The sequence below is a fragment of the Falco peregrinus genome, chromosome 1, assembly GCF_023634155.1.
Source record: "Falco peregrinus isolate bFalPer1 chromosome 1, bFalPer1.pri, whole genome shotgun sequence".
Classification (NCBI taxonomy): domain Eukaryota; kingdom Metazoa; phylum Chordata; class Aves; order Falconiformes; family Falconidae; genus Falco; species Falco peregrinus.
Window position 1 is genome coordinate 88,988,158 of NC_073721.1, and position 15,882 is coordinate 89,004,039.

A 15,882-nucleotide genomic window follows, 5' to 3' on the forward strand; every position below is an offset into this window, starting at 1 on the left:
TTCTCAAACATAAGCCTTGACACTACAACCAAAATCTAGTGCAAATAAAATACAGAAGCATTTTGAGGCAAAGTGCTTCTGATACACTTCGCCACACAGTCTTTCTTCCTTGCTTTGGGCTTGGTGATTCATTCTTTTTGTAACTAAGGGCTTGATTCAGTTGCCTAAATACAAGCTTTTTCTCAGGCAAGGGTGTGTGAAGAGAATACTTTGATATTGTGTACCAAATGTGCACTAGGACAGAACTTTGCCTATACCTTTGTATTCCTCAAAATCTTAGCAAATTCTACATTCTAAATATGGTGTTCATGTATCTCCTTACTTACCTTACTTTTCCATTGATATAAGTAGCATTAGTTCTGATTTAAAGGACTTGGTAGGAAAACTTTATCCTGTACTAATTAACAGGAGAAGTTGTGAGCTTTGAGCTCCCTTTGCTTTAAAAAATGTTTAAAGTTTTCACATCTCAGTTATGTGTTTGGGGTTTTTTTTCTTTTTTTTTTTTTTTTTTCTTTCTCTCTAGGGTCTCTGCCTCTGCCTTGATTTCCAGTTTGACACAGTTGTCAAGGACAGACCCACAATTCTTAGTAAGCTTTTGCTACTTCATTTCCTAAAAGCAGATATTCCAGCTTTGAGTTGGGAGTTTTTTGTGAATCGCTTTGAGACCCTGTCTCTGGAAGCACAGCTTCATCTGGACTGCAACAAAGAATTCCCTTTCCCAACAAGTAAGCAGAGTCCAAATTGATCTGATCACTTTTTATCAGCTTCTGGAATTTCAGCTGCCTGCAAGGGTCTGAGAGAGATATAGGTCTCACCTGTATAAATTCCCTGAAATTAAGTAATATTTCAGGCCAAAAGAGGATAATTCAGAGTGAGCATTTTTTGACTGCCCGAACACAGGTTAGGCTATACTCTGTCACACCTTTGGGTGTCATGTTTTACTCTCAATAGGATGTGGTTGCCAGCCTTGGTTGAAATGTGGTCTGGTTATACGGTCAGCTGCAACCTGCATTAACCCACTTGTTCTTTTGTAGATGTTCTTATGCTATCAGCATTGCTATTCTCAAAGGCCTAGGTCATGCCTGACTCTGTTCTGTAGTGGTCTGTACAAAGACAGCCCTAGGAGCTGTATGACCTTTGAAAAACAAATATATGGGGCACAGCACAAGAGGTACATGGACTCTTAGAGCCAGTGCTCAGTTAACTATTACTACAGTAATAGTAAATCACTATAGTAATAGTTAACTGAGCACTGGCTCTGAGAGTCCATGTATGCTACAGTGACAAATGTTTGTAAATGTTTGTCCTGTTCATACTTAGTTTCTTGGTAAGATACCACATCTCCTGTTCACCAGAGGGGCCTAAAAAATGATTTGTGTGTGATTGTTTAATGTGCTGTTGTTTAACATGCAATTGAAAACTTTGTTACCCAAGTGGTGGTCCATGAGGTGGATCTATTTCCATCTGATTTCCTTGGAGGAGGTGGGGACAGCTGTTTGGGTGGCATGTGCTCCTTCAGCAGCCTAATGCCTCCTCCTACATTTGCACGGAGCCCAATGCCTAAAAAAGCCCAGGTGCTGCTGCTGCATCCAGACGGGAGATGAGTGGAACTGCAAACATATTTTCTACATATGTGAGTAGCTTGACCCAAAACTGGGAGCTGCTGTCGTGGCCTGAGGAGGGAATCTCGGCACTATTTTCTAGCACCTCTGGCTGCAAATGTAGGGTCATATCTTTAAATATAAATATTTGGGAGTGATTTAAAGTGTAAAATATGCAAAAGATATTTTTGAAGTTTCTTTTTAACCTTTCTCTTTGCCTTTTCAAAGACATAAGTGGTGCAAAGGGTGGGTTCACCGGATTTAGTTGCTCAGATTATTATACTCAAAGGGTTTGAATGCACAAAAACGTAGACATGAGTATAGAAAAGTATTGGTGACCCCATTAAGGTATGCAGTGATACTGTTGGTAACACCACTGTAAATGCATAATCACATTGATTTTTGGAGACGCTGTTCAAATCCAGGATGATAGGCATAGGCAGGACAGGAGGTCAGGGAGGCAAAAATAGAGGCCATGTTTAGGTATGAGTGCACTAAACGTGATCCATACTCATGAGATTTCTGCCATTTTAAATAGGGGGCAGCTCATATTCCGTTAGCCTGAAATTCATGTTTGATTTCAAGAATCTGTTTTTGTCCAGTCTCTAAAGAAAGAAGTAGCAGCATAATTTTTTGAACACAGTTATGCCATTTGGTTTTTTTTGGATTTCAGAATGAGAGCATGCAAACAAGTACCTTGCAGATGGACCCTTTGAGCCCATATGGAGCTTTCTTGACTTGAGTGGGACCTGGGGCCCAGTTGCATTTGGCACTTGGCAGCATTAGGGCCTCGCCATGCTGTGGAATGAATCCTAACTTGGTCAATTGCATTTGCAAAGCTATCACTGCTGTCCGGACAAATGTCGCCAACCTCAGTGATGCAGCAATGTGGAAGATCAAGAGGGCTCGTTTCGCACGTAATCGTCAGAAGAGTGTGCGTTCCCTGAGGGACAGTGTGAAGGGACCAGTGGAGTCAAAGAGAGCGCTCTCCCTTCCAGAAACCTTAACCACCAAAATTCGTTGAGTATCTATTTATATTTTTGTGACACACCTGTATCTTATCCCTTAGGGTCGTATCCTATTGCTGGGTACACATCGAAATTGTCAATATTTATCCAATTGGGATAGCAAATTTAGGTTTCTGACTGATTTAGGCATTATTCAGATAATGACAGCTTAGTGAATTTGACAAAGTACATAGACAAACATTATGTCTATGCTGTGCTTGTTTAAAAGGCCAGAATGAAGTGCTCCGAGACTAGTTTATGGGTAGATCTTAACTTTTATTTGTGGATAATACACAGTAGTTTTGTCTAAAATAGGTAGTGTTTACAGAAAAATTCCTCTGTAACTAATCTATTTATTAATGGTAATTATTAATCAGTGTATGCAGTGTATGCTAGACATCTTAAAAACAACTAATGTATCAAATGGGCTTCTGGATATCTTCAGAATTTCTTTGTTAAGAAAACAATGTCCATGCAACACGTGCTTCCTGCCAGCTTGTATAGGAGGACCTAGGTGTTGGAAAACCGTAGGCCTGTATGGAGTGCTGTACAGATGCCTTTCCAAGCAGAAATAAAGCTTACTCATTGGAGAATTTTACAAACACAGATTAGTCTTTATATTCAAATTGGACCTCTCACATTGCTCCTATCCATATAACAGGAACTGATAAAATGTTAAAACCTAGGTGCTGGTGAACTGTTAAGTTAAAAGGTAATTTCTTCTCCAGAACAAACACCACCGTATTTTGGGACTCTTAGGTAATCCTTCTTGACCAAGTTCTGATCCTGCATAAGGGCTCCTGTGTGGTGACTCTTGTACCAGGAAAACCAAATAATGGAGAAAAGTAGAGTTATAGAACATGGTACACAAAAACTGTAGGGCACAACAGTGGCATGTTTCAAATGGTTACACTCACTGCCTGGCAACAGTGCATGAGTAAGTGAATATAAATATGCTAGCACTGAATGTATGCTGAAGTATAAGATGTCAGTACTGCCTTCTTAAACAGTTGCTCTTGTTTTTGTTTGTTTGTTTGTTTGTTTGTTTTTTTGTTTTTTTTTTTTTAAGCTGTGAGCTTGACCAGACATGAGCAGTCTGCTCCAGCACTTGGAGGAACACCAGAGCAAACACCAGGTGGGTTTGACAAAGGGGTATTTTGATGGAACAGGAAAAGGAAGGCACTAGAGCTGACTTTCTTGCTGACTCATGAGATAAATATACGCAAGATGGAAGCTGTCTAAAGACACAGTGAATCATGTCTCAGTGTGGTTCCAAAAGGTGTAAATTGAAGTTTTGCTCTCAATCTGTACTGAAAACTGCCCCCAGCTGTAAATAGTACTTCGTGGCTGGCAGGAGGCTATTCACAGGCAGTCAGCTATGCTGGCAGTGCCTCACCCTCATGTGTTTAGTTGCCCACAGGAATACGTAAAACTTTAGTAGGCTGGCCCCATAGGTCACCTGTGTTCAGGCTGATCTTTGATTTTTTGGTTTTAAAGACAGCAGACAGAATGCTTTTGATTGTTGGTACTGTAAATTGCACTTGTCTCCTCTGTGTGCTTATAGACATCTTAAGTCCTTTATATTTACTGATATTTTGTGAAGATGTCACCCTTTTGTTAGGCATTTGTAGAACAGCTAGCTCAGCAGGCTCCCAGTAATCTCTAAATATTTGTGCCTACTGACAGCTCTTGCTCTGAGTCCTGTGTAGACTGACCATCTGGAAGTGAAAAATCTCAGATTCAAATCTTTTCACATTCCTTCTTCAAGACTTGCAATATTTCCAACAGATACAAATTCAAAATCAGAACAGATCAGCTTACTGGGTGATCAGCTGAAAGGAAAATACGTTGCCAGCATGTGAAATGGACTAGGAGAGCTTCTGAATTAGCAGTGTATAGCCCTGTCATACTAGCCCAGTGAGAGCTCAAAATCAACCCGTTCCTTACAGAACGTATGTGTGTTGTCACAGGCTCATAGAAGGAGCAAGTGAAATAATGGTGCAATGAACAGATGTGACAGTGAGTGATTGTTCTTCATTTAATGGCATCACTCACCTGCTATATACTGAGCTTAGAGGAACTTGTCACACAAGAAGTTGTCAGTGTCACAGTAGGCACTGTGGTTTTATTAGATGTATTTTAGTATTTCAAAGCTTCAGTTTCCAGGCTTAGTTAATTCATCACCCAAGTTTCAAATTAAATTTCCACTAAAAAATGTATATATAAAAAGTTGCATGTAGCTAGTAACCACTGATATGAAGAAAAGTCTCATATGATCCAAAATTATCACAGATGCTTTGGTAACTAGGAGACAAATGACTGTCCCTCTTCTTCCATATTAATTAGTTCTTTCTAAAATCTTATTTTTTTGTAATTTTTTTCAAGGTTTAGTGCATAGTTTTTAACACTTTGCATTGGCATTACTAAGCATATCTGATTCGTCTAAGGAACTAACAGACTCCTAAATGCAGGCTGTACATCTGTTGTAGAAAACCATTTTTTTTTATACATACCACTTGAATGAACCGGTCCTTATGTTCATCCGTTCTTTCCAGATCTAAAACTGTCATCCTTGCACCATCCAAATGCAAGCTAAATTCAACGTGCGTTCTATATGAATTAAACACCAGGATCATGTATTTGTTCTCATATAATCTACAGTACCCTGGACAGTCAGTCAGAGAGTTTCATTGACAGGCACAGAGATCACTATTGAGATGAAGCATAATATAATTTTGATATGAGGCTTTATGTTACATTTTGGTATCTCTTAAAGTAATTTGCAAGTAAAGGGGTCTGATATAAGGGACATGAAGGAGTCTGATATAAAGGATGTGAATAAAGAGGTGAATCTGTGGGCGTAAAGTTAGACTGAATTCAGGAATGGTGGCTGTTGCGTGTTTGGTGATGTCAGATGGTTTTCCTGGGGGGGATGTGTGTGCGTATGTACACACCTCCTATATAGGCACATATACACAGAAATTGTACAGGTACATACACACATTTTGAGGGGTAAAAGCTACCATAGCCACTGTAAAGACAGAGCTGCTTTGTTGTGCATTTTTAAGTTGAATCTAAACAGCTTGATTTGGTACAGGATACCCTGTATCATGTGTTAATGAAGTGAAAGTTTAGTTCAGGCTTGGTGTAACTTAAGACCCATTTCAGAAAGCAGAAGATCTTCTGGACTCTGAAGGTATATCGATTAAACTGCATTGTAGAGGTTCTGTAGTTTTAAACAAGCAGTTTTCCATTGCTGGTTTGTTGCAGGTTTCTGCATTAGAAATAAAACCAGGAGGTGACTGACGTTCCCTAGACTTGATTCCTAGTAGACCTATGACAAACTGCTCAGGGTGAAGCTCTGTTCACTGTTCTGCTGTATAGTTTTCAGCAAGGGTAAAGTATGAGAAACAAGATTTTAAGGCTTCAGAAAGTGTAGTAGTATTTCTGAAGGTAAAATGTGAGGAAAAGTCCTGTGAGGTGTCTCTTAACTAGGGTTAATGTTATGAAATTCTGACAAAATTGAGCATTTTATCACTGAGTTTTTAAATTATATTGTTCAGCAAGTGAAACTAAAACAAGTTAATCTTTTCAGACTGATTACTCATTGAATTTTTTTTTTTTGGAGTACCAGGATTTGCTTAGAGCCTGATCCTTTGTCTCATTTCATCTTATCTTCTTTTTCACATAGAAAATCTCACAACATGTAATAGAGATGAAAATAAGTAGGGCTAAAGAAAACAGTTTAATAGCATCTTTATGAAAAGGGTGGTTTTTTTTGATACCATTTCATGGAAAATTTTAACCTGGAAATATATGGAAAGATTATTTCTCAGTTGATGTCCACAAAGCTGAAGTTATTTTCTGTATGCATTTTTAACATGCTTCTGAAAACAGTACTTGCAGTACCTCTGATTCTAATTAATGCAGAATTTATTGTTTTCTTTTTGCATCTGCAAATCTTGGTCCAGAGAGAATTTTCATTTTGAAGAAAAGGGTTTCTGTAAATCAAAAATCTCAGTGAAAACTGTTTGGAATGAGAAATATTACATAATATGAAGTTCATGATTTCTTTTTACCAAAATGAGACCGGTAAAGGAAAGTTATTCTTAAGCAAAAGTCACACTTTCAGAAATGATTCTGAAAATTGCTCCCTCCCCTCCCCACCCTGTTTTATTTTTCACCTGTCATAGAAATAGCAGCCTTCTCTCTTGCTCAGCAAAACAGCCAATCAGAAAAAAACCCTTTGCGCAGCCACCAATAAAATAAAAAATATTTAGAAATTATTTAAAAAAAAATGTATACACTGCAGTTTTGCTGGTGAATAACCTAAGACAGATGCAGTTGAACCAGCAAAGGAATCCCTTGTCAGAATCACATTGAAAATACGGGTAAAATAGAGCATTTCAATAATTTTTAGTATTTGCTATAAATATATAGGTATGAATTTACATAAACCCTAAGACATGTAAGTAACTCCGACAGACTAAGTGGGTATTAGTTGATGACTAGTAACCCTAACACAGACATGCAGGAGCAATTTTAAGATTATACTTTGAGCTAATTTTACTTGTAGAGTCTGTACTGTAAAGTTCAACATAAAGTGTTTTTGCAAAAGTAAGTACTATGTCCAATAGTTTAGTTGATAGGATTTATCCTTGAAATGAAAACAAGTAGATAGTTTCATAATTCTGCCTCATACCAGCTTGCTTTATCTCAATTATTTAATGTTAGACTTTTAACCACAAATCAGAAAATACACCACAATACATTTTAGTAACAATTAATTTTAATGTTAACAGTTATAGTGTTTAATAAAGAAACTAAAATTAATGGTGTAATAAAAACTGAATTTTCAAGTATTATTCCATTTTGATGCTGTCAAAATAGTATTTTCTGTTCTCTAGTGGAAATAATTTTTATTTATTTTGCATATAATGCATATAGAATGGATTTTATTTATACAGAAGCATTTAATTTAAATTACTGTTTTGAAGCAGAACATGTTGGAATAATATACTTTGCGTTAGCTATGCATTACCCAGAATTATTTAATAAAAAGAATCTGATATACTGATACATGAAATAACTTCTGCTTTTTTGTGAATTCGGTTCCTACTGTTAGTTTAATGTAGGTCTTTAGGAACTGCTAAGTACGAAAAAAAGGCCTTACACACATGGTGAAATGGAAGAGGGTAACTCCAAAGGAAATTACTAGAGAATTCTAGTGATGATAAATGCTATTAAAAGTAACTGGAAATATTGAATTTAAAAAATATTGAAGTATGAAAATGAAAATACTTGCCCAGTGGGCAACTGTTATTTGCAGTGTGTTTGTTTTGCTTGGATAGCAATAGCTAGCACCCAGGCTTCCTTGTGCTTTGTAGGTAGCCTCTCATCTTTCACATGATCGTATTTCCACACAAAGTATTGCTGATTATTATTTCGATTCAGTGTTTATAAACCAAGTCTTAAGCTTGTTCTGTGGGAAAAAGTCATCGAAGTTGTGATTAATGCATAGTATTCCAAAACCTAATAATTTATAGTGCCTATGTTTTGGCCCAAGTTATTTGAGAGAAATATGGAGTCAATGTCAAAAGGGGAAGTCTTCATTCTTTGTTTAATCATTATTTGGTAGAACTTTCTCTCTCTCTTACGTTTACCATTTTGTGCCTCCTCCACTGAAAAAGGCTAATGTCCACTAATGTTTGCAGACGAATGACTGGAAACTATGCCAGATGAGAATTTGGTGGCAGTGGGATTTGATTCTTCTTCAGTGCATAGATGTGAAGGAATAACAACACTCCCTTTGGCAGAAATGCACTGGGATGGGAAGATGAACAGCTCCGTTAAACACGGGAAAGCTGAGGAATGGAATTCAGTGTACACAGTAGGTGTTACTGTGCCGCTGAGCCTGAGGGAACAGAGAAACAATATCCTCAGAAATGCATGCCTGTCTCCTGTGCCTTCACCAGGTGTATTTGGGCAGAAATGGAGCAATGAATCGTGGAAAAAAATTCTGGTGTATTCTGTACCCTGTTTACAGTCTTATCCAGTGTCTGATGCCACTGTCTCTCTTGTGCTGATAGGACAACCGTCTCCAGAGAATGATAATACAATAAAAGACCTGCTGCCAGAGGATGCTGGGATTGATCATCAGACTGTCCACCAGCTCATTACTGTGCTAATGAAGTTCATGGCAAAGGATGAGAGCAGCGCTGAGTCAGACATCAGCAGTGCTAAAGCTTTCAACACAGTCAAGCGCCATCTGTACGTCCTGCTTGGTTATGATCAGCAGGAAGGATGCTTCATGATTGCACCACAAAAAATGCGTGTTTCAACCTGCTTTAATGCCTTTATTGCTGGAATAGCACAAGTAGGTGAAGGCACTTACTACTTCTTGCAGCTATTTCAAATTGCTTGATTTTGAAATGGTGGTAGCACAGGCTTCTTTGTACCAAAATAATTGCTGAGTGTGGTAATCCTACTTAAAACTTCTTAACACCTCATCAGTTGGTGAAAGAATTTGGGAACAAGGATGACTGCTTGTTCTTCAGTCTTAGAAGACTCTGTGTAGCCTAACAGTGCTTTCTGTAGGTTTTTGCTTTGCAGTTAAAAAGTAAACAGTTGAGTAGAAGTATGCTAATCTATATCTTCCTACTAGTACTCTAAACTTGCTGCATCATTGGCTTAGAGAAAACAGTTTTGTGTGCCTGGAGGCATGCAAATACTACAACTCTATGAAGAATTACAGATTGCTCCCAACCTCTTTGCCCTCTTGCCCTAGCCTTTGAATGCCTTACTTACCTTGTGTGTCATTTCCTCCTTTCCCATTCAGGAAGACCTGGGACCCACGTGCTCTTGCTTGTTTTGCTGCATGAATGGTCTGTAAATTGTTCATTTTGCAGGAGACTCATTCTCCTTCTTCCTCAGAGTGCACTGGACATTCTATTCTCCCTTCCCTGGGGAGTGGTGCCACCATGGTGAACTTCTACCTATATTGCTGTGATAAATGGCTGAGCACATCCTTGCCTTGTGCCTTCTTTCTCCATTTTGTAAGAAGGACTGTAATTTCTTACCTCACAAGGCTTTCCTAAGGCTCAGTTAATTCTTACTAATAGAGTAGTTGGTGATGCTAGGCTGAAAAACATTTCACACTTAGGGAAGTGTTCTTATTACTTGCAGTGAACCATCATCATCATCACTTTCACACTTTTTCCTTAACACAGTCTCTCATAAAGAGACTCAGGGGAGAGAGAGGGCTGTGATTTCAGTTCTTCCTCTGCCCCAGCTCTTAAAATACTCACTATAACCTTCAAACACTGCTCAAAGCTATCCTGGCCTCTCCGTATCTGCAATTCTTACCAGGATTTTCTGGTTTATACATTGGAATAAGTGATTTTTTTTTTTAAGTCAGTTGTAATGTAGATACTTGGATAAACTTTCACAGTTATGAAGAAGTGAAGAAGTCAGGTATCCATGTTTCAGCAGGCCAGATAGGTGTTAGTGTAAACTGGGTAGCTGCAAATGCATTGTGATCCTTTGTCTTCGAACACCATTGCTACATGGTAGTAATCATCTTTGTACAGTTTTAAGCAGAGGCATGTAAAAGGACCTTGAGGCTGCTTACCATTATATTGAGAGTCTGGAAGTGGCAGTTCAGATCACAGGGCAGTGTCTTCCACATTTGGCTACGTTTTCCAAGTTTGGATTCCCAAACTTTAGTGTTCATAATTGATCTGATTTTTGGAAGTACTACTTACTGCAACTCTGAATACGACCCCCTGCCTTTCCTCTTCTGCCTTTAAAATGTCTCATGATAGCCAAATTCACCATTTCTGTTTGAAAAGTTTCATAGTTGAATCCTGACTCCCCTGATGCCAAATAGAGTTTGAAAACTTCAGTAGACCAGGGTTTTTCTCCATGTAGCAAAAATCAAAACTTTAGTTTATATTTTGGGTTGTGGTTTTTTTTTTCTTATTAGGTGTAGGGCTGCTTTGTGTTGGGAATCACCTTTGATGCTAGCAAAATGCTATTTGCAATCTGAAGATGCGTTTACAGAGTGAAAACTCAGTATGGGCTCTCGGATCAATTTTGGATACACTTCCGCCCCTAGTCATAAATATTTGCTTTCCTCAGTCAGCTCCATAAAGGTTGGGATTAGGCTGACTTGCTGGTTCACTAGGCTGGTTCATTAGGCTGATTTTGATTCCAATCTTGGCTGGAATGGTCAGCTCAAGAAAAAAAAATTCTTAGTATTTGGCATCATGAAATCTGAGTATTTGGAATGCTTGAAAGCATACAATGCCTTTTTCTCCCCGCAGCAGGAGTGGCCACGTTCTGGTGTTTGCAGTCGCTGCGGTGCTGCCCCGCATGGTGGCAATGTTGTCCCAGCCTTGTCGGGGTGCGGGCTCAGCTCAGCACCCTAGGCTGGGCTCTGCTTAGCTTTTGCAACATCATTTATTCCAGATCTTACTGTGACTAAACAGACAAAAATGGGTCTGCTCAGCTTCAGACACGTCTGCATTACAGTATTGTACTGTGCTAAGGCAGGGTTCTGTCTTCCTTGTACAGAGGAGTTTTTCCCAACCATGCTATGTAACTGTATCACACACTGAGGGGAGAAGGCATCACAGTGAGGACCATATTTGGTGATTATATATCATCTGTTCGACAAGCTAACCCTACATGGATGGACATGAGATTCATCTGTTTAGCTCTATGCCTGTAACACAAAAATTTGAGACAGCTGCACATCGAACTAGAGAATTTTTCAGGGAAAAACTTAAATGTCAGCTTGTTCAGGAGGGGACTTGAGAGATGAGTTCTGTGTTTGTAAATTAGGATTTTCCCCTTGTTCTAATAAAAATAAAACTAAAAAAAGAAGTACAGACCTGAAGGAAATGAATGATGTGGATGAAACTGATGTTCGTGTCTGTTTAGATGTCCAGGGCTCTTGACAAAGCACACTAAGGCCACTGAAACTGCACGGATGTGTTAGATCTTGGGGGCTGTGCTGGAGTTTCCTTGGCTCGATGTTATACCTTCCTGGGTGTCAGCCAGTCTAGGTTAGTGTAAGACAAGGGCTTTGTGGATCCTTGTTATGATGTAGTTTAGCTGCTGATTTCAGGACATATGGTTTTAAATAAAAATGGCTGATTTGCAAGACTGATGAGAACGTAATGAAAAATAGCAATGCGGTTTCAATCAAAACCACAGCTGTGTCACGGTAGTGGGAGTATGTGGCCACACTGCACCTAACCATCGGGATTCAAACCTCTAGGATAGGCACCAAATAGCATGACACTCTTCAAAGGTCATGATGGTGGCAAGGCTTATGACTAGTAGTAATAACAGCAATCTTTCTACAGCAACACTACCACTTAAAATTTTTGAGCATTTTATTTAAAGCAAGATATTTTTCATTAGCTTTATTCTTGGATCCTTTAGGATTTGCGTGCTTAGGCTTTCTGTGTGACATTGCAGACACACTTTTACCTTTGCTATAGTGAAGAGTGGGATTCTTGTCTCATTGCCTGATTCCAAAATGTGAGGCTTAAAACCCCCCAGCAGCTAATGTTGCAAGCCTGATGAGAAAATAATGAAAACTGGAAATGCATTGTTAATACAAGAAACCCAAACAACCAAAATACACACACACACCTCGCTGCAAACCCCACAATTGCATCCTATCTGTTAAACAGGGGATGTACCTAATATGGTTTTGACTCCTGAAGCATGATCAACTTACACTATAATACAAGGCTATCCCAGCATAATATGTTTTATGAACTTGCCAATGTATGTTAAAATTTAGACTGTGCAGGATGAGAGCTTTCAGAACATGTCACCTTTTTTTTTTTTTTTTTTTTTTTTTTTTTTTTCCATTGTACCTGTCTAGCTAAAATGAGAACACGCCAAGCTGGCAGAAAGTTTCTAACTGATTGTGAGACTTCCTTAAAAACATCTTGTTTCTTTTCACTTAACTAGTACCTCAACTGTATTAATAATTTTTCTTTTCAACATCAGTGGATTTTATTTTGGTGAGCTAACTCCTGTGGTAATATTCTTTTCAGGTGATGGACTATAACATCAACCTGGGAAAACACCTTCTTCCCTTGGTGGTGCAGGTGTTGAAATATTGCACTTGTCCTCAGCTAAGGCATTATTTTCAGCAGCCTCCTCGCTGCTCCCTCTGGTCCCTCAAACCACACATCCGGCAGATGTGGTTAAAGGCTTTGCTTGTCATTCTTTATAAGGTAAGTGGTCTTAAAAAGATGCTGTCCACATTAAAATTTATACTTCAGTTTGAGATTTATTGTAGGGAATGCATAACTGTACTGCAAGTGAAAATAACTGTAAAGAACACTTTTGATTGATTACTCATTACATTTAATTTCACTGTCTGAAGTAATTAAGCTTTCATCTGTGCTACTGACCTATTACTTCTGCTGCCTATAGTCTTTGACATGGTTACCTGAAAAGGAAAGATATGGATTTGAAAATAGGAAAATGCTATATTAAGTTCCAATAAACAGTATTTTGAGTAATTTAGACTTAGTTTACAAAAAAATCAGTAGCTTTAAATGGAGGGGTCAGCTTAGCAGCTTGTATTTAGCTGAGTGTTGCTTTTTAGGAAGTATTGTTAAAATATGATGTATTTATGCCCTACGATGGAGCTGTGAATACTTTTGGTAAGCTTAACAAATTTTTAGCAGGTCTGTAGAGTGTACAAGGAAGTAGAGACACTAGGAATGAATGTTAACATGCTGATTGAAATAGAGTATTTGGAGAACAGTTCTGATGAGAGACCTTTTGTGTTATTTGGCTTTGTCATATAAAAGTCAAGAAAACAATACATTGAATGTTACTAATAGGGATATTTTTTAAATTTTTAAATAATTCTGTGTACAAAGTTGAAAGCAGTCCTGCTTCTCATGATGTATTTAGAAATGTATGATCAAAGGAAGGCAAAGGGCATCAAGCTGACAATATTCTTGTAATTTTTCTATTTTACTGCCTGTGTTTATCTAAGGAGAAAAGCTGAAGTTTTTCTTTTTCACTGAACAGTACCCCTACAGAGACTGTGAAATCAGCAAGATTGTACTTCACCTAATCCACATCACAGTCAATACCCTCAATGCTCAATATCACAGCTGCAAGCCCCATGCAACTGCTGGTCCTTTGTATAGTGACAACAGTAACATAAGCCGATACAGTGAAAAGGAAAAAGGTACTTACTTTTAACACTCTCGTTTATATGATAGCCATTGTTTTAATTCATTGAGTCTTGCAGATGTTGTAAAGATGGGTAAATATGGTCTGAATTTTGGAACGTAATACTAAAAATTTAGTCCAAGATGTGACTTACCCGACCAGCTGTAGCCATCTAGAGTAAAAGAAATTCACAATTTCTCTGTAGGCTAAGCATAGCACAGCAGTCTAACATCTCTCTAACTACCTTAGACTTAGTAGTTCAGTTGCCATGCCTGGATAGTCCTTGGCCTTTTCTATGACAATATTAACTGATCGTGCCCTCACGCTAATTGTCCAACCAGCCTGACACCGCATTCTGATTATGCTTTATAATAACATGGCATAGTAGCAAATATTTGATGTTGAAAAGAGAAAATTATGAATTCAATCTATAGTTTGTTTTTCTCTGTAAAAGGAGGTGAAGTTGACTAGCTTACATGCAGATGTGTATGATGTGGTTGTCTAAAGGCAGAAGAGAATGGTTCAACCCTTAGAGTCTGTGTCCAATTGTTCACTCTGTATGTGCTTGCTAGCTGTAGCAGAGGTATTGTCATGGTGTGAACTGGTGTAAGATTGGGGCTTGAAATAACATTGTGTCACTGAGTATAGTTCCTTACAATTGCAAAGTTTATTATGTGATAAGTATTTATGATCAAAGTTTAACAGGTTCTTTTGATGTTAATCTGTAGCTGCCTCTCAACTATTTTGCCTTTTAGCTGCTATTTGCTATTTACATCTGTCTTCTCTAACAGTCTGCCTAGTGTGCAGCAAACTCTTCTTCCAAAGAACACAAGAAGCACCCCTTTTATGCATGTCAATACCTTTTCCTCTTTTCCTGCTTGTTGCTCATGAAAAGATATCCAGCAGAACAAGGACACAAAATTTTGTTTATGTGAACACTCTATTACTCAGCTCTAGCAAATTAAAGCAGCCTTAAAATGGATGTAAATGGTGTGTTGCATATACACACTCACTTGGACGTTTTATATTGCTAGAGGAAGGCTAAGAGAATTCAGATAACTATAGACTTACTATGAATTTGTTTTGAGCTAATGACTTAATTCATAATGACTTAATAATGCTGAAGGTAATAATAATGCATTTATAAAATGCATTCAGTTTCTGGATTGATTCTGAGATGTTTCTAAGACAAAGCGAAGTGCCTAAGTACCCAGCTTGCTGTTCACAGTAAGTGCCAAGTTAGATTTAGAAAACTCTGTTCCAATCGCATGTCCAACATTGATTCCCTGGGTGGCCTTGTGTCTCACTTCATCATTGTTTCCCTATGTTTAAAGTAAGGGGAATAATATTTACTTACTTTTCAAAGCTGTTGTTGAAGGGGTTTGGGCTTCTCAGGGGTAAAGGACCATAAATGGGCAAATTTTGCTCTGTAAATGCTGACTTAATCATAGGGCTGATTCTCCTCTGCTGAAGTGCTGCAGAAAAAAGAGGATGTAGAAAAGTTTTCTTTCACTTGCAAGAAGCAGCCAGTATAATTCCATGGGGAGCTGCAAAGTTGAAGCCTTTCCCACCTTTTCTAAGGAGGCTTGTTTAGTGCTGCTCAGGTAGTGTGTGTGCTGTTGTCATCATCAAGGGTGGTGTTTAAATGATGAATAGATGAGGGTTTCATTGTCAGGCAGCAAGAATCCCTATGCTAAAGATGGATTTTCCCACTGTTGAATCTTTTCCTTAATTTTTTTTGTCAGACTGTTGTGGGGATCGTGGCGACTGTACAGCGTGTTGTAGAGCTGATGATAAATGTTGTGAGAAGACGCATTTGTTGCCAAGGAGAGCGAGGAGTTAGACACACAGGACATGATATTAAAAGTGATCTCCTAACTTCCTAAACCCAGTCCCTGTAGAAATTCTTACTCTCAGCTTTGATTGATGTTTCTGGATTTTTTGTATCAGTTAGGTATCTTATCCCTGATGCTTTTAGGTTCCATAGTTTCACGTGTAGTAGAAACTTTCCAGCAATTTCAAAGCAAAAGATATTAACGTTTAATTCTTAAAAATTC

General features: G+C 38.3%; 1 protein-coding gene and 1 long non-coding RNA gene across 6 annotated transcripts in view; one reads left to right on the top strand and one right to left on the bottom strand.

Annotated features, from left to right (window-relative positions):
• Nucleotides 1–15,882, top strand: part of UNC79 (unc-79 homolog, NALCN channel complex subunit) — a 118,173-nt gene that overhangs the window by 42,733 nt on the left and 59,558 nt on the right. For all 5 annotated transcript variants that reach the window (XM_055796057.1, XM_055796067.1, XM_055796077.1 and 2 more), the window contains exons 25-30: nucleotides 524–725; nucleotides 2,441–2,620; nucleotides 3,678–3,743; nucleotides 8,698–8,984; nucleotides 12,685–12,867; nucleotides 13,679–13,841. In XM_055796057.1, the coding sequence (XP_055652032.1) occupies nucleotides 524–725; nucleotides 2,441–2,620; nucleotides 3,678–3,743; nucleotides 8,698–8,984; nucleotides 12,685–12,867; nucleotides 13,679–13,841 (1,081 nt within the window). The remainder of the gene's footprint in view (nucleotides 1–523; nucleotides 726–2,440; nucleotides 2,621–3,677; nucleotides 3,744–8,697; nucleotides 8,985–12,684; nucleotides 12,868–13,678; nucleotides 13,842–15,882) is intronic.
• Nucleotides 1–15,882, bottom strand: part of LOC114013415 (uncharacterized) — a 72,058-nt gene that overhangs the window by 9,425 nt on the left and 46,751 nt on the right. The window lies entirely within an intron of this gene.